This window comes from Pseudorca crassidens, chromosome 11 (genome assembly GCF_039906515.1).
Source record: "Pseudorca crassidens isolate mPseCra1 chromosome 11, mPseCra1.hap1, whole genome shotgun sequence".
In the NCBI taxonomy this organism is placed as follows: Eukaryota; Metazoa; Chordata; class Mammalia; order Artiodactyla; family Delphinidae; genus Pseudorca; species Pseudorca crassidens.
Window position 1 is genome coordinate 97,092,131 of NC_090306.1, and position 21,768 is coordinate 97,113,898.

The 21,768-nt window shown below is 52.3% G+C and overlaps 1 protein-coding gene and 5 non-coding genes across 6 annotated transcripts; all 6 read right to left on the reverse strand.

The window, feature by feature from the left end:
• Positions 1-1,528: 1,528 nt before the first annotated feature.
• On the reverse strand, positions 1,529-1,658 carry LOC137203055 (small nucleolar RNA SNORA2/SNORA34 family). The gene has a single exon (XR_010932884.1). It is a non-coding gene; the product is annotated as a small nucleolar RNA SNORA2/SNORA34 family (small nucleolar RNA).
• Positions 1,659-4,274: 2,616 nt separating this feature from the next.
• On the reverse strand, positions 4,275-11,562 carry RPL3 (ribosomal protein L3). The gene is made up of 10 exons (XM_067698134.1): positions 11,446-11,562; positions 9,767-9,959; positions 8,796-8,964; positions 8,101-8,236; positions 6,865-7,051; positions 6,207-6,367; positions 5,564-5,665; positions 5,051-5,146; positions 4,594-4,713; positions 4,275-4,373 (listed from the first exon to the last, which is right to left on the reverse strand). The coding sequence occupies exons 1-10, from the start codon at positions 11,446-11,448 to the stop codon at positions 4,329-4,331; spliced, it is 1,212 nt and encodes a 403-aa protein (XP_067554235.1). The 5' UTR covers positions 11,449-11,562; the 3' UTR covers positions 4,275-4,328.
• On the reverse strand, positions 5,269-5,362 carry LOC137203068 (small nucleolar RNA U83B). The gene has a single exon (XR_010932895.1). It is a non-coding gene; the product is annotated as a small nucleolar RNA U83B (small nucleolar RNA).
• Positions 6,713-6,805, reverse strand: LOC137203069 (small nucleolar RNA U83B). The gene has a single exon (XR_010932896.1). It is a non-coding gene; the product is annotated as a small nucleolar RNA U83B (small nucleolar RNA).
• LOC137203076 (small nucleolar RNA U82P) lies at positions 8,237-8,291 on the reverse strand. Its single transcript, XR_010932901.1, has one exon. It is a non-coding gene; the product is annotated as a small nucleolar RNA U82P (small nucleolar RNA).
• On the reverse strand, positions 10,899-10,963 carry LOC137203047 (small nucleolar RNA SNORD43). Its single transcript, XR_010932877.1, has one exon. It is a non-coding gene; the product is annotated as a small nucleolar RNA SNORD43 (small nucleolar RNA).
• Positions 11,563-21,768: the final 10,206 nt, after the last annotated feature.

A 21,768-nucleotide genomic window follows, 5' to 3' on the forward strand; every position in this document is an offset into this window, starting at 1 on the left:
ACAGGGAGAGCTGTTTGGGCTCCTGGGAGCAGCCCAGGGGTCCGGACCCCGGGAGGCACACGATACTCGTGAGGTCGGCAGGTCCCGAGGGCCAGCCTGAGTGCCAGAACGTCGCATGCAGGGCAGGGGCACCACAGAAGCTTCAGACAAGTAGCTTCCTGCCAAGAGCTGATGGGAGGAGGGTGAGGCCGCCGGAAGCCAGGGCTGGGCCCCCCCGCCGGGGTGAGGGGACAGGGCTGGAGGCTTTGGGGGATGAGGACTGAGGGGCGAACACGCAGGCCCCACTGGCAAGGCTGTCAGTGAGGATCGGGGGAGAGCACTTTGGGCTGAGCCCTCGAGGTGGCAGCAGCCTGTCCACCCCTCCATCCCCCAAGGCCATCCCAGGTAAGCTCCTCGAAGTCACTGGCTCTGCCTTTTACGGCAATGGTGGCTCCTGCCACCTCCCTGTTCCCACGTGCTCAGAAATTCCCAGCAGGTTTTTTCTTTTTTCCAGGAGGAATGTAATGAGGCTCCTTGTTCTGTCACCACAGGATCCCAGAGAGGTCTGTCTGGGGATTCTGGTGACAGGAAGCACACACCGCCATGCACTTGGAGATGCACTCTCTGTGACACACACAAACAAGGTCTACAGGAGGCCCAGACCGCTGCCCAGCCCACCACAGGCCCACGGAAATGCCTGGGGACCCCCTCATGGGACACCCAGACGTACACAAGAACGGGCGACTCCCAGAGACCCTGGGAACGACATTTACTGAGCACCTACTATATGCCAGGTCCTGGCTATGGAGGCGGGGCTGGGGGCGGAGCCGGTCCCACCTTCGTGGAACTCACTCAGCTGCCTCCCTCGGGAGTTCAGATCTGAGCCCCAAAGCCTCGTTCCCACCTCAGGGCCTTTGTGCCTACTGTTCCCTCCGCGTGGGGTGTTCTCCTCTTAGAGCTCCACCAGGCTGGATCCTTTACACCCTCAGGTCTCAGAAAGGGCTCCTCTGCACCATCACTCGGCATCCCAATGTCCTGTCTTATTTCTTCACAGCATTCATCACTTTTTTTCTAAGTGCACTTAGGGGAATTCCCTGGCGGCGGTCCAGTGGTTAGGACTCCGTGCTTTCACCGCCGTGGACCCGGGTTCAATCCCTGGTCAGGGAACCAATATCCCGCAAGCCATGCAGCGTGGGCAAAAAAAAATTTTTTTTTTTTTAAGTAAAAAATAAAGTGCATTTACTATGAAAGTAACTTTCTCAATGTCCATAATACAGATGCACTTTCACAATCCAATATACAACTCAAAAAGCTTTACAGCCCCAAACTTATATTTACTAAGTTTCCAATTTGAATGAAGTCTAAAATATACAAATCAGGGCCCTGACCATACAAAAGGATAATATTCAAAGAAAGCTCAGCTCAGAATCATTGTTTTTGGATCCACAGCAACTTTTGTAGTAACTAGACTTAACAGTAATGTAATTCTAATGAAGAAAGTTAAATCAGGGATCTCTAAATTCTGACCCACATCTATCACCAATGACTCAGATGTTTCTTTCTAATGAATTAACCATTTCATGCATAAAGTTCTGAAATGGCCAACAGACCACAGGAACTTTACGCTCCTGCTTAAAACCAAAAGCTTCAGCAAACTGCTGGCCTTAATTCAGGGCGAAAGCGTTATCATTTGTATTACCCAAATATTATCTTAGCAGATAAATGCTTTCTTTCTTACTTTAGGCCACAGGGCATGTGGGATCTTCAGGGATCGAACCCACACCCCCTGCAGTGGAAGAGCAGTCTTAACCACTGGACCGCCAGGGAAGTCCCTCATCACTTCTGAAACTGTCTTGTTTGCCTGTGTCTCCTGTCTGCCCTCCCCAACTAGAATAAAAGCTCCTTGAGAGATAGACCTTGAGTTCAGCACTGCTTCCCCAGCACCTGGAGGAGTGCTCTGTCCACCGCGGGCGCTCAGGTTTCTTGAGAATGAAGCTGATCCCACACACGTGGCTGAGCTTCCCGCTGCCCCTGGAAGCCCAATTACTCGTCCTGACCAGTTCCAGGCGTTCTGTGCACGCGCTGGGGCTGTCTTCCACACTGGGTCCCATAACCACCACCTCTGAGGTGGCCAGTCACCACCCAGATGAGGCTGAGGCTCAGATCTGTGGCCTTGGGTGTGCCTCAAGGCACTCACTGGCCAGGGGCAGGGCGGAAACGAGGATGGGGACGCGGGGATGGTCAACAGATAAGGGCTCAGCCCTTGTCAAGCAAGCCTGCCCCTGAAAAGGCTCTTTGCACACGTCACATGTGTGGGGACGTGAGCGTGTGCTCTACCTGTGCTGTTGGAGGCACATGTGCACACCCTCAGCCTGTTCTCTGGACCCACGTCCCGAGTCATCCTGGCCATACCTACAACTGGGCAGAGTCCTGAAAGGGAGTGAGGCCCAGCCACGACGGCTCAAACCAGCAAAGCCTTTCGTACCTGGGCTGGGCGGGCAGCTGGGCTCCAGGGCTGGCCTAAGGGTCTGGGGAGGCCCACAGGCTAAGAGGCCAAGAGCAACCGGGATGAGCGAGGGGACGCTGTGGGGCCACTGCCCAGCTCAGCAGCCGCCCCAGGATATGACTGAAGTTCCCCAGTGAATAGAACCCAAAGACCAGGAGCCCAGCTCCCATGCCTGGCTCTGCCGCAGGTGCCTGGTGGCCTTGAGGCAGGTCCTGACACCCTCTGGCTGTGAGCTTGACTCCCAGGATTATGGGGCATCTGAAGAGACCCCGGTTGGGGAAGGGATTCTGCACTCCCCGCAAAGCCCAGAGGTCCTCCTGCAGGGCTGCCCCAACTGGGTGCTGCCCACTCTCGCCCCCTGGTGGCTCCAGCCTGAAATGCAGCTCTGGACAGTCTAGGCCTGGATCCTGAGCCAACGGGTGCTGCATGCGGTGGCAAATTGGCCCAGAAGTTGGCTTTGAGGCCCACTGCCCCACAGAGATCAGAAAGGACTCCAAAGAAGTGGGCAGACAGACGTTGGGGAGGGGTCCCGCGCCAAGGGCTCTTGCTCAGCCCCTCCAGACCTCAGCCAGCCTCTGCCTCAGGGCCCACATGTAATTCCTGCAACCTCCTCTGTGCCTTGACTGGACATCTTAGGGCCTCACGCGAGTCATGGGGATACCATGCTCATTGGGAACCAGAGGTTCAACTCAGCCACCTCCAGTCATCTTGAGACAGCACCGTAAGTATGGGACCTCCATCTATCCCCAGCTATCACTCCCCCTTCTGAAGAGGAAACTAAGGCTCAGAAGACGCCAGAACCCAAGTGATTAACTGGTGGGCAACCAGCTGTCTGCCAGAAGACCGGGCAGGGCCGTGGGCGCTGCTGTAGCTGTGCTCTCTGCCCTCCGTGTAGGTGGCGCTGAGGCACACACACCACACGGGCAGATGTGACGTGGGGAGCAGCTGCGGCCGGAAGGGGGATAAGCGGGGGTATTTTGTACACCTGGAATGCCAGGGGCTGGACTGGGGTTCAGTCACCCCACCAAAGGGTGGGCCAGACATCACAGGACTGGGTGCTGGGCTCTAGCAGCCAAGCTCTTACCAGCCTACGTGATGCAGGTGCACAACATGGTCGGCACGGGACCGGGGGCTGAGCCAAGTTACCAACGCAGACCTAGACCAGAATGGAAATTGGGGTTCAGTGACCTCACCCAGCCAGGTGAGTCTGGTCGAGGCACTCGACCTCTGCCGGTCCACATTCTCACCCGTTTTAATGAAGCCCTGGTTAATCACCAGGGCTTTCCTCAAAGCAAACATTCCAGTGTTTCCCCGAGTCCCGGGTGCCATTCAGGGCTTCTCCCATGGCCAGAACTCTGCCGCTGGCTACAGAAGAGCCTCCACAAGCCCTAACTGGAACCCCTCCTGCATGGACTAGTGACTGAATTAGGCACCTGCACTCAGCAGAGAGCCAGGCCCTGCCCTGCCCTGCCCATGGGCAACAGCACCACCAGATCCTTCCTCACTGCCTCCCTCCAAGCTGCAGACACAACTGCTACAGCAGAGCCCCAGCTTCCTCGCCCTGCGACGAGCATTTCACACAGAGCTCACTCCCCAGGCTGGCTGTGCAGGGCAGGCCAGGCTGGCTGGCTCTCACCCCCCGCTTCACCTAGTCTGCTCCAAGCATGGGGCCCGGCAAGTGGCAGGGGAAAGAGGCAACCAAAGAGGTTGGGGGGACAGCACGCCCCTGGGAGCATGAGGGCCGAGGGAGGCAGCCAGGACCGGGAAGGTGAAGCACAGGCAGATGATGTCACTGGAAAATAACTTTATTGAGATTCTACCAGCCGTATAATCTGTTCTGACGTTAGGCCCCTTCTTCCTTTGCAATTCGGTCCTTCTTAAGTGGTCCCTGTGGAGAGAAATGCAGCAGGCAAGGTTAGAGATAGAAGGCAGTCAAGAATAACCGCCAACCGCAGTGCCATCAGATTCCGGGCTGGTCTCCACAGCCCGGGGCACACACAGGCACAAGGTGGCCCCCTCTGCATCAGCACCAGATGGGCAGGCTGACAGGAGACAGCAGCTGAAAGCCACCCCCACCCCAGCCCGAGGGCAGAGAGGTAGGTGCTCACCATGAATGCTTTCTTCTCCTCCACAGTCTGGAAGCGGCCATGGCCAAATTTGGAGGTGGTGTCAATAAACTTGAGGTCGATCTTCTCCAGGGCCCGCCGTTTGGTCTGCACCAGCAAGGACTGTGGACCAAGAGAGCAAGGGTACAGAGCCACGCCTTTCTCTGTACCATCTTTTTTCACAGGTCCCTCATTTTAAGAGGGCAGAGGCCAACTCCATCTAAATCAGTCCTGGAATCAGGACACCCACCCACTCCAAACACCACCATCCAGCCACTACCAAGGGGCTTCCTCCTGCCACCAGGCGGATGAGAATACAATTAAGAACAGAAGCAAACAGCCAGGCCAGGCCAGACACGGAATTCCCTCCTCCCGGGCCTTCAAAGTCAGGAGTATCATCCCTCCCCGCCTTCCCTCCCAACCCCCAAACAGAGCTCAACACCCCCTCCTCCAGCCTCACCTTGCGAAGGGTGAGCACTCGCTTCTTGGTTCCCACCACGCAGCCTTTGAGCATGACAAAGTCATTGGTCACTTCACCGTAGTGGACAAAGCCACCCTGGGACGGAGCAAGGCCATCAAAGGTCAGCACAGATCAAGTACGGGGCTGGAGACAGGTCTGACCGCGCACACGACACCCCCCGCCCCCGCAGGTCCCGGTGGTCCCACCACCTGACCAGAGCTGTTCTCAGAAGGAAGGCAGCGAGGAATACTTCCGCAGTCTGACTCGGGCGCCGCATCCAGCGCTCATTCCAGGGCATCATCACTGAACAGCTGGGCCTGCCACCCCACTCCTCACGAGCCAGTCTCCCCCCCCCCCCACCAATGACAAAGGGTGCAGACAGCTGGATGCTGTACAGGGGTCCAGTTAACTGGCTGTAAAAATGGCCCCAGCCCCATAGGGGAAGCCTGGAACCAGAAATCCCCCCCCAGACCAGATATCTGAGGCTTTGCATGGACAGCTCCCATTACTCACCAGAGGGTTGATGCTCTTGTCAGACAGATCGTAATCAGTAGAGGCATTGTTCTTGATCAGTTTGCCATCCTTGATGAGGTAGCCCTGGCCAATCTTGTAGATCTGAAGGAGGAAATGAGCATAAATACTTGAGAACAAGAAAACTGGTCGGAGAGACAGCTCAGAGGCCTCTGGAGCTGGCTGGACGCAAGGACAGCCATTAGGGACAAATGATCCATCTTGGGGGTGGGCTAGCCTACAAAGGGCTCTGGGAAAGCAGCTATGACCTCGGCCCTAGTGAGGGGGCGTCCCAGGCTTTGAGCAAAGAAAAGGTGGCTGGGCCTGAACTGCAAACAATGCCATCCAGTGAGACAATGGATGAGGCTTCTCCAAACACTATGGAACAGGAGAGGGGAGACAAAGCTCACGTCCTCAGCCCCGCCAAGGGTCAGCTACACCAGAACCACATTCAAAGATGGCACTTTACTATCATGACACCGGAGAGTCAGAACTGTGCCACCAGACACGAGCAACTAAGTCCACGGGGTGCTCCACCACAAATGGACCGATGGTGACGGGGACTGGAAACCCCAATTCCCAATATTGGGACCACCCTGCCCCTCCTAGGGTTAAAGTCTCCACAGGATCCCCTTGGGCACCTCACCTTCTTGTTGATCTCGGTGCGGTGATGGTAGCCTTTCTGCCCGGCCCGAGCCACAGAGAAGGCCACCCGTGCGGGATGCCACGCCCCAATACAGGCAACCTTTCGCAGCCCTCGGTGGGTCTTACGGGGCAGCTTCTTGGTGTGCCAACGGCTGGTGACCCCTGGATAAGACACATGCTATTACTGGGGTGCCTGGCACCCATGCCATTGGCCCTTTCTTGCTATGAATGCCCAACTTGAGTTTGTGGTACTGTCCACAGAACATGCAATGCAACATGATTGCCATGTCCTCTCCCTTCTTCTATCTCCATGCAAGCTTGAATACCAGCTGAGACACAACCCTTGAGTTATAATCAGCAAAGAACAGGCCTTGGAAAATCAGCCCTACTAGCACGTGATCATGCTCATTTGAGAGCATTCAGGAAGCCTCCCAGCGCGTTTTGCAGTGTGCTCAAAGCGTATGTCATGCCCAGTCCCACATGCTACCCCAGCCACCTGACCACAGCACTGTCCTCAGAAGGAAGGCAGCAAGGAATACTTCCGCAGTCTGACTCGGGCGCTGTGCCAGCGCTCATTCCAGGGCCTCATCACAGAACAGCTGGGCCTGACACCCCTCTCCCAGGTTAGCCACAGCAATGTGGGCCACTGCGAAGCTCACCTTTGTAGCCTTTGCCCTTGGTCACCCCAATGACATCAATCATCTCATCCTGCCCAAACACTTGGTTCACAGGGACCTGCTGCTCTAGCCTCTCTCGGGCCCAGTCCAGTTTTTCGGCCACAGTGCCTCCGTTCACCTGGATCTCCATGAGGTGGGCCTTCTTCTGGCGTAGAGGAAGCAGGCGCATCTAAAAGGAACAGATGATTCAAGGTGAGAGGAACTCAGGCTGGGCACGACAGGCAACAGTTTTGCTTTCCAGTGTTACGACTCCCCACTGGGTACCATTCCCCTTTCAATTCTGGTGCCTGAATCAGGTCAGAATAAGCTGATCCTTGACAGACACACCAGGCCCACCTTAAGACAGGCTGATTTAACCAGATCGTGGGACCAACCAGCCCAATGTTCCTGCTCACTGTCCTTTTGGCCAGTTCCCTTGGGGTACCTGCCCTGGTTTACCCTGGCCATCTACCTTGCTCTGTTAACTATCAGTAAGCCACTTATTTTGGGAGCAGGAGAACACTGTGAGAGTACAAGCTGTGATTAGGGAATGAATCTAAACAGATTTTAGAGCTGTCCAGTGTTATCCTACTGACCCGTCTTCAGTAATGGACACACACCACAAATCTATGGTAATCTGGTCGCCACTAAGCACACAGGACTACTGATCACTTAGAATCATGGGTATACACCCAGGATAATCGCCCAGACTGACAACAAAGGCGGCACCCATTCCTACCCAGACAACCAAGAGCTAATTCAGCTCACATGTCAGGTCTGAAGTGCAAACAGCCAGCATTTCAACACTATTTTCAGTTAGGGGCTAGACAACGTTAGTTATGACTCACCGGTTCCTTCAACCAGTTCTCCTAAAATGGGATGTGGTTTTCCCTAATTAAGAACCATCGGGGACACAGTGCCCTCTGCTGGCAACAAAAAAACCAACCCTATGTGAGGAGACCTGGATGCCTTCTCAAGCAGACAACTGTCCTTAATATGGCCCCAGGAACCCAGGCCTCAAGGCAGGGCACTGGCTGGACTGTGTTGCTTTTAACAACCCCTTCCTCCTCCAGGAAATAAGTATAAGAACCTCTAAGTCTTACCATCCCTAAAATCCTGAGGCTTGACACAAAACCAGTGTGAGCTGAGGATCAACTCAGAAGGCAACTGAGCCCCCCAAAGACCACAGGTGGTCATGTAGGTCATCACCTCCATTGACAATAAGCAGTGGGCGCTCACCTGGGTGTGGGCAATGACACGGATGACCTGGCAGTACTTCTTCATGCTGCTGAAGTCCCTCTCCAGCTGCTTCTTGCCGTCTACATCCTGCCACTTCTTGCAGTATTTGGTGAAGGCCTTCTTCTTAGATTTATGCCTTCAGGAGCAGAGCAGAGTTGGGGAGGGGGCCAGGTGCCGGCCTTCATCACCCTCCAAGGGGTGAGCGGAAGACACGGGCACCGTGTGGGGACAGGGCTCATTGCCGGCTTCTAAGGAGCCTTTTCCACCGGCAAGCGGAGCCTAGATGGAGCTCATCGGGCAGAGCCGAGCGGAGCTGAGCAGAGGTCCACAAGATTAATGATGCAAGTCACATACATTCAGACACACAAGTTCCTGCTCCAGGTTATCCATTAACCAGACCACACACCGGGGCTGGTGGGGTCTGGGGGCATTACAGCTACCCCTCAGCTTCTAAGTAGACTCAACACTTGCCAGCAACTCAGGAAATACTGAACTGACTCAAGGTAGCACCCACTAAGGTGAGCACTGAAGGAAATGTCTCAAGATGCTGCTCCCAGCGCAGCAAATGATTGTTCTGCCCTGTTCTGCAACTAAACCTGACACCAGAGCAGCTCCTCCCACCCCGGCTACGGAGCTGAGGCCCTGGCCCTCCTGGCCAGCCTAACCCAGGGCGAGGGCGGCATCGGCTCCCTTACCAGTTCTTATAGAAGCGCCTTTTGCATTCATCACTGATATGCTCAGCAAAGATGGTCTTAAAGGTCCGGAGGCCTCGAGGTGTTTCCACGTAGCCCACAATGCCCACAATGACCATGGGCGGCGTCTCCACGATGGTCACAGCCTCCACAACTTCCTTCTTGTTCACCTCTGCAGACGAAGCAGGCAGTTAGACCTGAGCGGCTGCCTCAAGTACCCGGCAGGAGGGCTCTTTTGGAAAAATGTCGCGTACCCTTCCAGGCCAGCAAAGCAAGTTGCTTCAGATGACAGGAAGGTTTGTGGGCAAGTCTGCACCGCAGCCCAAACTCCCTCACTGCTGAATGCTCAGTCTGTGTGCATTGACCTTTGCAGCACAAAACTATCTGGACCCTATGCAGCCAAGTAACAGCCTGGTTTCGGTGCTGGTTTATCATAACCATCTCCAGAGACAAACTCCTTATTACCTAGAAAATACAAGAGTACTAAGTATAGTGAGGTAGTAATTCCTCAGCATAGACCATTTTAACTGTCTATTTACTGTGTTTCAATCACCAGCACCGTGTTCTACTTAGCGCCTTTTCTACTTCGAACTTCACAACCCAGGAACATGGGTAGTATTCAGGCGTTCAGGTGAGGCTCACAGTTCAGGGCTGCCACTAAAATGTGAGTGGAGTCTCTATTTAACCCTCAATGGTTGCCACCTCCCATGTTAGCATACTTCTCTGTGCTGCAGCTCTTGACAAATTTCCTCATCACGCTCCCCTACACCATTACATCCCTCTGCCTAAATCAAGCACTGCCAGCCACCTGAACCCGGGAAGCATTAATCGATCCTAAAATATATTTCCATTGTGATATCTAGAGGTTCTGTTGATCTCTCCAAAGCCTGCTCTCCTGAGAGCTTGGCCCCATCTAGTCAGTTCCCACCAACTCCTACCCTCCCATCAGCTAGGAAGGTGCAGCATGTACTTACTGGACCCTGGCCTATCGACCTCCCTCACAATGTGGGTCATGCCAGCCTTGTAGCCGAGGAAGGCTGTGAGGTGCACGGGCTTGCAAGAGTCATCCTTGGGGAAGCTCTTCACCTTCCCGCGGTGCCGGCTGCTGCGCTTCCGAGGCAGAAAGCCCAGGGACCCGTGCCTGGGAGCGGAGAACTTCCTGTGAGACTAGGAGAAAATGATCGATCAACGTTAGCACCTTCTAAGTAGCTCACGCCTCTGCATCCCCAGAGGCCTAGGTTCTAAGATTCCCAGCAATGCTGGACCCACACCAGGAACCCAGGTCACAGGCTTATGCGCTGGATTTACTTTTTTCGGGATCACACGTCTAAAAGGCATTATTCAGCCAAATGCGTTAAACCTGTATCTCAAACCCTCACCCTATAATTTAAAGGACATGAACCACCCACCTTTTCCTCTAAAGAGCACAAAGGCACACCAGGTAATGGCATTAAAAATCGCTTAACAAGCAGCCTTATATGCGAGTCAGTTAAGATTCTGACCACGCATGTATATACAATGGAATGTTACTCAGCCATAAGGAACGAAACTGAGTTATTTGTAATGAGGTGGATGGACCTAGAGTCTGTCATACAGAATGAAGTCAGAAAAAGAAAAATACCGTATGCCAACGCACGTATATGGAATCTGAAAAGACAGTACTGATGAATCTAGTGGCAGGGCAGGAATAAAGACGCAGACATAGAGAACAGACTTGACGACACGGGGGTGGGGAGAAGCTGGGACGAAGTGAGAGTAGCATGGACATATACACACTACCAAATGTAAAATGGATGGCTGGTGGGAAGCTGCTGCATAGCACGGGGAGATCAGCTTGGTGCTGTGTGACGACCTAGGATGGGATAGGGAGGGCGGGAGGGAGACGCAAGAGGGAGGGGAGACGGGGATATATGTATACGTATAGCTGATTCACGTTACCGTGCAGCAGAAACACAACACTGTAAAGCAACTGTACTCCAATAAACATTCTGTCCACAATAGGGACTCCTGGTCAAACGGCTGGGTGGCAGGTAATGGTAGTAAAGGTTCCTCATGCTCCCAACGGGAGCTAACTGGCAAGTGGAGGCCACTAGAACTCGACAGAACCAAATCAGAACATGACAATCAGCACACAAGTCTCTGTCCGCCCGTCAATAAGCTCATCATCTCTGGTTTCTGATAACTCTAGAGGCCCAAGGAGTTGTACCAACCGTCCCAGACGTTTCAGAATGAGGATTCAACAACCCATACACAAGCCTCCCCTGCCGCCTGCGGCCTGGATTTCTGCACCTCCCACTTTCACAACAGTGCCAAACGCTCCCACCCAAGGTCCTCCTGGCGAAAGTGCTCATGACTCGGATCTCGAATGCTAAGGCCGAGATCTAGGAATAATCCGTGGCTTGGAGATTGTCGGGCCTGGGCCCCCCAACCCAGCTCCCGTGGCAAGGCCTCTCGCCAGCCGACCGGCAGGCCCAAAGCCAACCTCAGGCCTCGGACATTTTCAGAAAATACACCTGACTGCGGATTCTGCTGAGTGCCCCATGCCCCTAGAGCAGAACTCCGGCACCGGGTGAGGCGAGATGGCGGGGATGTGCCGCGGATTCACTCATGCCGCCGCGACAGACAAGTAGAAGTCCGCCATAATGTCCCTTACCATCCTGCCGTCGGATGCTGCCGGTAGAGATCGGTCGACTCTCGGCGCGCGATATATAAATTCCAGTCTGGCTCCGCCCCTTCCGGCGTGCGAGCGCGCGCCCGCGGCAGACGTCGGGTCGGGGGGCGGGTACTGAGTGCCGTTTCCACGCACGCTCGTCCTCTCCTTGCATACGTTCCGACCGGGACGTCAGTTTCGTAGGCGGGACTTAGAGGCTCTACGGCGAGCGGCTGAGTTCAAACTTAGTGAAAAGCCTCGGACTCGCCGGCAGAGAGTTGTCCTGAGGCGTTGGGCAGCAGCCAAATTTGATGAAACGGCTGTTACGGTGAAGGAAAATGGCTACGTCGGTTCTTTTCATATGAAATCCAGGTTTCATATGAAACCTCTGGAACTGAGTAACCCTGTTGGGGCTTCAGTTCCAAGGCGCTTTCCCACGTGGTATCCCGCTTCCGTCCCACACAGCGTTGTTGCCATTTTGCAGGCACATAGAAGTGGGACGAGTCGCACCGCTTCCACCAGCTCGAAGTTGGAGAGGAAAGACGGGAACCCTGGTTTCCTGGCTCCCAACCCAGAGCCGCTTCCCGGTACCAGCTTGTCTTTAATGCTTCCTGATTTCGGGCCCCCCTCCCTCAAGCCCCATCTCGGCTATTCCTCCGAGAATCTGGCTGTGGGGGCCCGTGCTTGGTTCTGAAGGTCTTAGGCGACGGAACCACCTCACCGTCTAGGGTCATGGGTCCAGCTGCCCGGCCTCACGGACCCTGGCCCTCCCTGCTTCCCAGACTCTGCATGAATCGCCCTTGCTGATGTCTGCTTGGGCTCGGGGTCACCTAGGTCCTAGGCGGCTCCTAGCGGCTCTCCCTGCCGCCAGGCTTGCCCCTCCAAATCTAAGAATCAAATCCCTTTTTGTTACTTCCCATGACCCTGCCCACGCCCACCCCCAACCCTTGTTATTTCCCGTGGATTAAGCCTTAACTTCTGAGCCTGCCAGCCAAGAAGCTGCCCTAACTAGCTACTCCAGCTTCTTCGCTGCAGGCGAATACACACACTTTTTCATAGATCACCACCTTCCACTTCCATCCTACCCGTTCTGTTCTTGGATTCTGGGACTGACCATTGCTCACACCATTGTTAAAAAACATTCTCTCGGGCTTCCCTGGTGGCGCAGTGGTTGAGAGTCCTCCTGCCAATGCAGGGGACGCGGGTTCGTGCCCCGGTCCGGGAAGATCCCACATGCCGCGGATCGGCTGGGCCCGTGAGCCATGGCGGCTGAGCCTGCACGTCCGGAGCCTGTGCTCCGCAACGGGAGAGGCCACAACAGTGAGAGGCCCGCGTACCGCAAAGAAACAGAACGAACAAACAAACAAAAAAACATTCTCTCATGTAACCCTCGCGCCATCCCCCAGTGGCAGTTCTGACAATCCTCAGCCCCTTACTGGAAACCTTTGGGGCCAGATATGTATCCAAATTCAGCATTCTTCATGTTTTAGATAATACCGTGCAATATGGTGCACATACTATATATTATGTAATCATCCCTAAGCTGTTGAATGAAACACGTTAATTCTGCTAAGAAACGTGAATATTCACATGGAGTGGGATAAGTATAAATAGCCTCACAGTTAAAGGCTAACTTAGCTACCTAAAAAATTCAGGTTAGGGCTTCCCTGGTGGCGCAGTGGTTGAGAGTCCGCCTCCCGATGCAGGGAACACAGGTTCGTGCCGCGGTCCGGGAAGATGCCACATGCCGCGGAGCGGCTGGGGCCGTGAGCCATGGCCGCTGAGCCTGCGCGTCCGGAGCCTGTGCTCCGCAACGGGAGAGGCCCGAGTACCGCAAAAAAAAAAAAAAAAAAAAAAAAAAATTCAGGTTAGTTTGGTTTTTGCCACCAAATGACTTAAGAAGATTTTTCTTAATGCCATTTACAGCAACATGGATTGACCTAGAGATTATCATACTGAGTGAAGTAAGTCAGAAAGAGAAAGACCAATACCGTGTGATATCACTTATATGTGGAATCTAAATTATGATACAATTGAACTTATTTACAAAACAGAAACGGAGTCACAGACATAGAAAACAAACTTACAGTTACCAAAGAGGAAAGGAGGAGGGATGGATTTGGCGTTTGGGATTAGCAGATACAAACTACTATACATAAAATAGATAAACAAGGTGCTACTGTATAGCACAGGGAACTATATTCAATATCCTGTAATAAACCGTAATGAAAAAGAATATGAAAAAGATATAACTGAGTCATTTTGCTATACACCACAAGCTGACACAACATTGTAAATCAACTATACTTCAATTAAAAAAAAGTTTTTTCATTTCAGAATTGCAGACAAGGAATTATGGCCTACATGGCACAAAAAACTAAGTTCAGGCCAAGAGGAAATAATTTGGCAAGTCATGCAATTAATAAAGGACAGAGCTCAAGTCTGACTGAGTCTAGGTTGGGTTTTCATGACATCAGACTCAGGGTTCAGTAGCCCTTTCACTGGAATAGGAGCTCTGTGGTCCTGAGTCACTCATTCACTCAATAAGAAATTCTTCCTAAAGGCCTGCTCTGTGCCGGTACTGCACCAGTCTGTGGGAATTTGTAAGAGAACAAGACAGCTACCATTGCAGACCAAATAAGACTGTTTAAAATTGTGATGAGGGTTGAAAAAGATTTAACAATGTTACCAAAGGTCCTGGACAAACCATTCCCCCTAAAAGGAATTCCCTCTTTCCAGTCAGAGAAAAGAGAGTATCAACAGACCTGCACAGTCCTGCCAGTAGTGCACATAGCTCACTGGGTTATTGCCTTGGGCCTTCTTTCCCCATCTGTCAAATGAGGGATTCATTCATTCACTCAGCAAATGTGTACTGAGCCTACTCTGCCTAAGAATGACATTAAAGGACCAACTAAAGGTGAGAATAAGGTAGAAGGGCTTTCACTACTCTATGGAAGCTGTCAGGTGGGTGACCTGGAAAAGGACACTGAGGGTAGACATGAAGGAGCAGAATCAGGAGATATTTAGGATAGCAGGATCTGGAGACTATTTGGATGAGTCATTGTGGGTGGAGGCAGGGAGAGGAAGCAGAGATGGCAGGAGTCAGGATATCCGTTTTGGAATATTGGATAGATAACGTTACTTTTAGAAAGGATAGATTATATATGTAGGTTTGGATTCAGTTATGGGGTTAACTGTATCTTTCCTTCTTCCAAGAACATGTCTAAGACTACAGAGCGAGGTGTATGCAAATCAACAAGAAAAAAATAAGGGACTTCCCTGGTGGTACAGTGGTTAGGAATCCGCCTGCCAATGCAGAGGACACTGGTTCGATCCCTGGTCTGGGAAGATCGCACATACCTAGGAGCAACGAAGCCCGTGCACCACAACTTCTGAGCCTGTGCTCTAAAGCCCGCGAGCCACAGCTACTGAAGCCGGCGCGCCTAGAGCCCATGCTCTGCAACAGGAGAATCCACCGCAATGAGAATCCCGCGCACCGCAACGAAGAGTAGCCCCCGCTCGCCGCAACTAGAGAAAGTCCATGCGCAGCAACGAAGACCCAACGCAGCCGAAAATTTTTAAAATATATTAAAAAATTATTTAAAAAGGAAAAGTCTAGGGCTTCCCTGGTGTCAGTGGTTGAGAGTCCGCCTGCCGATGCAGGGGACGCGGGTTCGTGCCCCGGTCCGGGAGGATCCCACATGCCGCAGAGCGGCTGGGCCCGTGAGCCATGGCCATTGGGCCTGCGCGTCCGGAGCCTGTGCTCCGCAACGGGAGAGGCCACAGCAGTCAGAAGCCCGCGTACCGCAAAAAAAAAAAAAAAGGAAAAGTCTATTTAAAAGAAAAAAAAAAAGTAAGGACGTGAGTGAAGGGAAATAAGATGAAGCCAGAGAGGGATTGATGCCGAAAGCTCAGCCTCTCTGTACACCCATGCCGAGTCGAATCTTGGAGACAGTTTTGGGTGAAGCAGAAAAGAATAGCTTTATTGCTTTGCCAGGCGAAGGGGGACACAGAGGGCTCCTGCCCTCGAAAACTATGTGTCCCAACCCAGGGTGGGGTTCTTAGTTGCTGCACGTGGGGTCTTCGTTGCGGCTGGCGTGTGGGATCTAGTTCCCTGACCAGGGATCAGAGCCGGGCCCCCTGCATTGGGAGGGCGGAGTCTTAACCGCTGGACCACCAGGAAGTCCCTGGTCCCTTTAATCTTGCCTCAGGGGGTTTCTCGGCTGCTCCTCCCTTGGTTAGCAACTGTTCGAATCTGCCCTTTGGAACTCAGGGAAGGTCAGGAAGGCTGCAGTCTTGCCTACAAGAAATGGGGGGACAAAAAGGCCTCCGTGCCCGGGAGCCCCACAGGGCCCCGGTTTCACGATCACACCCAAAACAAACATTATAGAACTCTTGTTTGCACTAGAGTAGTCCTCCCATTAGGTTTCAAGCCTCTGTCCAGCTAAATAAGAAAGGTAAGTATGATTAGTAACATGATTCACAATATCCACATGATAAAAACAAACCAGTGGCCAAAGGAATCCACTGTGCCTAAAATAAGGCTTGAAAGAAATTTCTCTGGGGAGATGGGCTTCTCCTAAAGGAGCGAAAGTGGGATGCAGCTGATGACACCCTGAACTATCACCCCACAGCGAACACACAATGGTTGAACATATTTGATGTGGACCAGTGAAATCAGGGGGACTCACCAAGCCCATGTGTGCGAGCTCTTTACAAAAGGCCAAAACAAGGGGGTTGGGTTACCCGATGCCGGATTGCTGGTTTAATCCAAAGGTAAAATCCAGAGTCTGGAAAGAAATGGATTAATTTTGTTTACAAATGATCCCCCATCGATACTGTTTTTCAAAATGGAACTTCTAGTAAGGAATGGAAAAGGGTCCAAGGTTTTGCTCACATCCCTGAAGGGCAGATGTTCTCTGCTGCCAGGGAAAACCAGAGACATGGACTAAACTCGGCAGAAGTTAGGGGGCTTGAGGAGCAGAATGGGGAAGCATGGGGGAATTCCCCGGTGGTCCAGCGGTTAGGAGTTGGCGGTTAGGAGTTGGCGCTTTCACTGCTACGGCATATGAAAGCACCAGGTTCATCCCAGGTTCAATCCCTTGTCAGGAACTAGGATCTTGCAAGCCACATGGTGTGGCCAAAAACAAAAGAATGGGGAAGCACGAGTGATGCAGTTTCGTCACGAGGGCGTTTCAATGTCCATCCCTCTTGCTGGACGGGAGGCTTTGTGGCGACAGAGATTGCCGGTCCTAGCCCAGAGAAGGCTCTGGGTCACATTTCGCGATGTGCGCATGAACTAGAACATCACAGTTTCCAAGGCTGCCTCCCTTGCCCATTGAAGCAATAACACTCTCTCTCTTTTTTTTTTTTTAATTTATTTTATTTTTGGCTGCGTTGGGTCTTCGTTGCTGCGCGCGGGCTTTCTCTAGTTGTGGCGAGCGGGGGCTGCTCTTCCTCGTGGTGTGTGGGCTTTGCATTGCGGTGGCTTCTCTTGCTGCGGAGCACGGGCTCTAGGTGCGCGGGCTTCAGTAGTTGTGGCTCACGGCTCTAGAGCGCAGGCTCAGTAGTTGTGGCACACAGGCTTAGTTGCTCCGCGGTATGTGGGATCTTCCCGGACCAGGGCTCGAACCTGTGTCCCCTGCATTGGCAGGCCGGTTCTTAACCACTGCACCACCAGGGAAGCCCAGCTCCCTCTTTGACAAGAGCTCACATCCTGATCTTTTGTGCTGTCATTGATTGTCGCAAAGCCACCTGGCTCAGATGACAGGGCATTTGGGCCAGAGGCTCAGTTAATATGAGCTTGTGGCATGAGTGCAGCCCCTTGCCCCTGGAGCAGGAGGCTGGGCACAGAGCCTCTGGGTCATGAAGGCCCCCCTCCCTGCTCCTCCACCGCCAGCTGCCACGGGGATGCCCCTCAGAAAGGGAGTTGGCTGGCCAGAGGCGCCTGGCAGCTTCTGCTCCTGTGCGGGCCGGGCCTGGTGAAATTCTATGGAGCCCTGCTGGGGCTGCAGGCAACCATGGCAAACATGGCTTCTCACTGCCCTTCTGTTTCCACGCTGGGCCTCTGCATCCCGTGCGGCAGGAGTCTGCAGGTGACTGGGGGGCTTGTCCTGGCCTGGAAGCTGTGTGTGGCTGTACTGCTGCCCATCCAGCAGGCCTGCGGCAGCTGCTGACTGTCGTGCAGGGCTAGGGCCTTCAGCTGCTTGCCACACTGATGCGTCCTGTGGCTCCAGTGGCACTTGTGGTGGGAGGCCCCCCTAGCCCTGCTCTCTGTGGCCCAGTGGGCCTACTATAGCCTGGTCGACTTCCACCATGAGAACTGCAAGGCCTTGGAGTTGCTGCTGCGGGCTGTGCTGCAGCAGGTGGCAGTGTCCCTGCTGCTCCGCTGCCAGGACAGGCTGTGGGTGATCGTGGGACAGGTGGCTTAGGCCCTGCAGGGCAGTGGCCGGGCCGTGCGGGGCACCCTCCAAAGACCTGGATGCGGTCACCACCATCCTTCCAGCGACCACCATCCTTTTTAGCCAGCACTTCCCTGGACCTGACCTGGCCACCGTGAGGTGGGTTCATGCCAGCCTCCATCAGCCTGTGCTTAGTGGCTGGGGACAAGGATGCCAGTGAGGGAGAGGGAGGCTGCAGACTGGGGGCCAGTAAGGTGCCTATTAGCACCAGTTTCCAGAGCAATAGTACAAGCAAGATAGCCTTCAGGTCTTCATCCAAGCAGGCCCTTGCACGACAAGTCAAGACGACCTGTATTCTCATCGTTCTTCTGTATATCTACGCCATGTGTCTCTTCGTGCAGATCTTAAAATAAATGACCAAGTGTGAGCCAGCTTCTGGTATGTCCATGACTTGCTTTGTCAAGAAAAGATTGAATGGCATCAGATCTGTCTACCCAAGCCTTTGCTGGGCTGGGGGCAAGGGTGGGTGGTAACCAGTATGCAAGCCACATTGCATAGCAGGGCCTGGGCTAGGGGACCTGGTCTCAGCTCTGTCACTTCTATGTGTCCCTGGGGAATTTCCTGGGCCTCAGTTTCCTTCTCTGTAAAATGTGGATAATAAGCCTCCAGGGAGAAGAGATATATAAAACGGAGCCATTTGTAAGTTACAGAGTGCTCTTCCCCCTCAGGTATCCTAACAGCGTACAAGGCCTCCTCGGAGAACACTTAGATTCTATTAAAGGACATAAAAAGAAGACCCGAATAAAGAGGGACATAATCAATTTACGGGTGAACTGGCCTAATGTCTTAAAAAAGTCAATTGTCTCCAAATTAATCTACAAAGTCATTAGGATTCCAACCAAAATCTCAAGGGAGGCTTCCCTGGTGGCGCAGTGGTTGGGAGTCCTCCTGCCGATGCAGGGGACACGGGTTCGTGCCCCGGTCCGGGAAGATGCCACATGCCGTGGAGCAGCTGGGCCCGTGAGCCATGGCCGCTGAGCCTGTGCGTCCGGAGCCTGTGCTCTGCAACGGGAGAGGCCACAACAGGGAGAGGCCCGCGTACCACAAACAAACAAACAAACAAAAAAAAAACTCAAGGTATTTGAGGGCAAGGGAGAGGACTCATAAAGTGATTCTAAGATGTATATGGAAAGTCAAGGTCCTTAAAATTTTAAAGCATTTAAAAAAAAAATGGAGCCAAGGTAGGAGACGTGCTCTACCAAATATTAAGACATAGTATGAAATCACAGTAGTAAAAACAATGTGGCAGAAAAAAACAGGCAGATGAGTGGAGCAGAATGCAGAGCCCAGACGTAAGCTGTGGCGACACATAGGAACTTGGTACATGGAAAAGGTGACATCGCAAACCAGTGGGGAGAGCAGGAGCTATTTAGCAGATAGAGTTGGAGAAATTGGTTCACTCTATGAAAAAATAAATAAATATGCGTCTTCTAGTTGGTTGAATGGTGGTCCCCCAAAGATATGTCTACCTAGAACCTGTGAGTGTGGCCTTATTTGGGAAAAGGATCTTTGCAAAGGACACTTTGAACTAAGGATCTTGAGATTAGACCATCCTGGATTAGGATGGGGGACCCAATGACACGTGTGTTTATAAGAGAAGCTAAAGGGAGGAGAAACACAGAAGAGAAGGCCATGTGAAGCGGGAAGCAGATTAGCCAAGGAATGCCAAGGGTTGCCAATAGCCACCGGAAGCTAGGAGAGAGGCATGAAACAGTTTTACCCTCAGCCCCTCCAGGAGGAACGAACCCTGCCGACACCTGATTTCAGACTTCCTGTTTCCAGAACTGTGGCGGAGTGAGTTTCTGTTGTTTTAAGCCACCGAGTTTTTGGTGATTTCTTACCGCAGCCATAGGAGACTAATACAGATCCTTACCTTGTATCTCAACTCTATACCTAAGGTCCAAAAATATTTGCGGCAGTATACCAACGCAGAGGTTATTTTAATGTTCTTGAGGCATTTATTATTCTTGGGGAAATGATATTAGCTGCCATTTACTGAGGGCAGAACAGTCTTTTATTTCATCGGATCATCCAATCCACCCTTTGAGGAAAGCACTCTTTTATGTCTCCATTTTATAGTTAAGGAAATTGTCTCAAAAGAATTAAGTAACTTCCTGAGATCATACAGCAGAGCTCACACCTTCAACCACAAGCCTTCACCTCCTGCTCAGGTGTCATGTAGATGGGCTCTGCTGAGTTCCCTGCTAAAGTCCTAGAGCATTTATCCTATGAATGAAATCAGATGCAGGACTTCCCTGGTGGTCCAGTGGTTAAGAATCCACCTCCCAACACAGAGGACACGGGTTCAATCCCTGGTTGGGGAACTAAGATTCCACATCCCTCAGGGCAGCTAAGCCATGTGCCACAACTAGAGAGTCCACACAGCCAAAAATAAAAATAAATAAATATTAAAAAAAGAAAGAAAAGAAATCAGGTGCCGTGTCCCCTTGTAGACTTTCGCCTGTGCCATCCCCATTTGTTTGTGGTTCAGCAGATACTCAACCCTCAACTCACCAAGTCCAGGTCACGGTCACCTCCCACCTGGATTGCTGAACCAATCTACAGGTGCATCCTCTTGGTCTCCCTCCTGCCCCTTCAAGCCGTTCTCCACTCAGTAGCTAGGTAGGTATTATACTGAGAATCAGACCATTATCCCACTGATTAAGACCTCCAGTGGCTTTCCATATGAGGCCTCTGGGGACTGCCAGCTGGGTCCCAGCACATCCCTTGGTCCCAGGGTTTCCCCTCACGCTGACCTCCCCCCTTCCACATGCAGCCCTCCCCGCAGCAGAGTCTTTGGACCTGCTTCTCTTCCTGCCCGGAACATGGGCTGACTTCTATTCTTGTTAAAGCATAAATTGTAAAAGATGATAAAATCACGACACTTGTACAGATATAAAAGGAACATATGTGAAAGATTTTTATTTAGCTCATTAATTAACGAGGAAACCAGGCAGATGCTGCAAATGGTTCAAAGGAGAACACAGAACCACGTAGTTATATGGAGCAAAGAAATGTTGAAATGAATTTACAAATAGACATAAAACTGGCTTTTTCCACTGGTGGGGGTGGGAGTGTCCTTCCACTGGACAGGATTTATTTGCATGTGTACAGATAAGGATTATGTGCATTGCTATCCTTTGTCTACAGTGTACAGAGATGCAAAATAGTTTAAGGGCAAAGAAGAACCTTTAAACTACAAAGAACTAGATGATCTCTGAGGCTCCAGCTTGTCATTAAAAGGATAGCCAGTGATCTCTTTTGTTTATTCCAAAAATCTTTAAATATTCCTATACTCTTCACATCTTATCTTGTATGTTATCTCTTCGGGAGCCTTCCTCAGTCACCTGATCTTATAAACTGGCCTCTCTCCCTTCCTCAGATCTTTTTTTTTAATTTTATTTTTATTTTTGGCTGCGTTAGGTCTTCGTCTCTGCACGCGGCGGGGGGGCTTTCTCTAGTTGCGGCGAGCGGGGGCTACTCTTCTTTGCGGTGCGCAGGCTTCTCATTGCGGTGTCTTCTCTTGTTTCGGAGCACAGGTTCTAGGCACGCAGGTTCAGTAGTTGTGGCTCACAGGCTCTAGAGTGCAGGCTCAGTAGTTGCGGCGCACGGGCTTAGTTGCTCCGGGCATGTGGGTCTTCCCGGACCAGGGCTCAAACCCGTGTCCCCTGCATTGGCAGGCGGATTCTTAACCAGTGCGCCACCAGGGAAGTTCCCGCTTCTCAGATCTTATCCTGCATTGTGGATTCTAACTTATCAGCTTCTTCAGAGAAGAAGGCTATTTTCTGTTTTGTCCAGCAGCAAGCACAGAGCAGGGCTGCATAAATATTTGTGGGTAAATGCAATGGTGAGCCTGTTTGTTTTG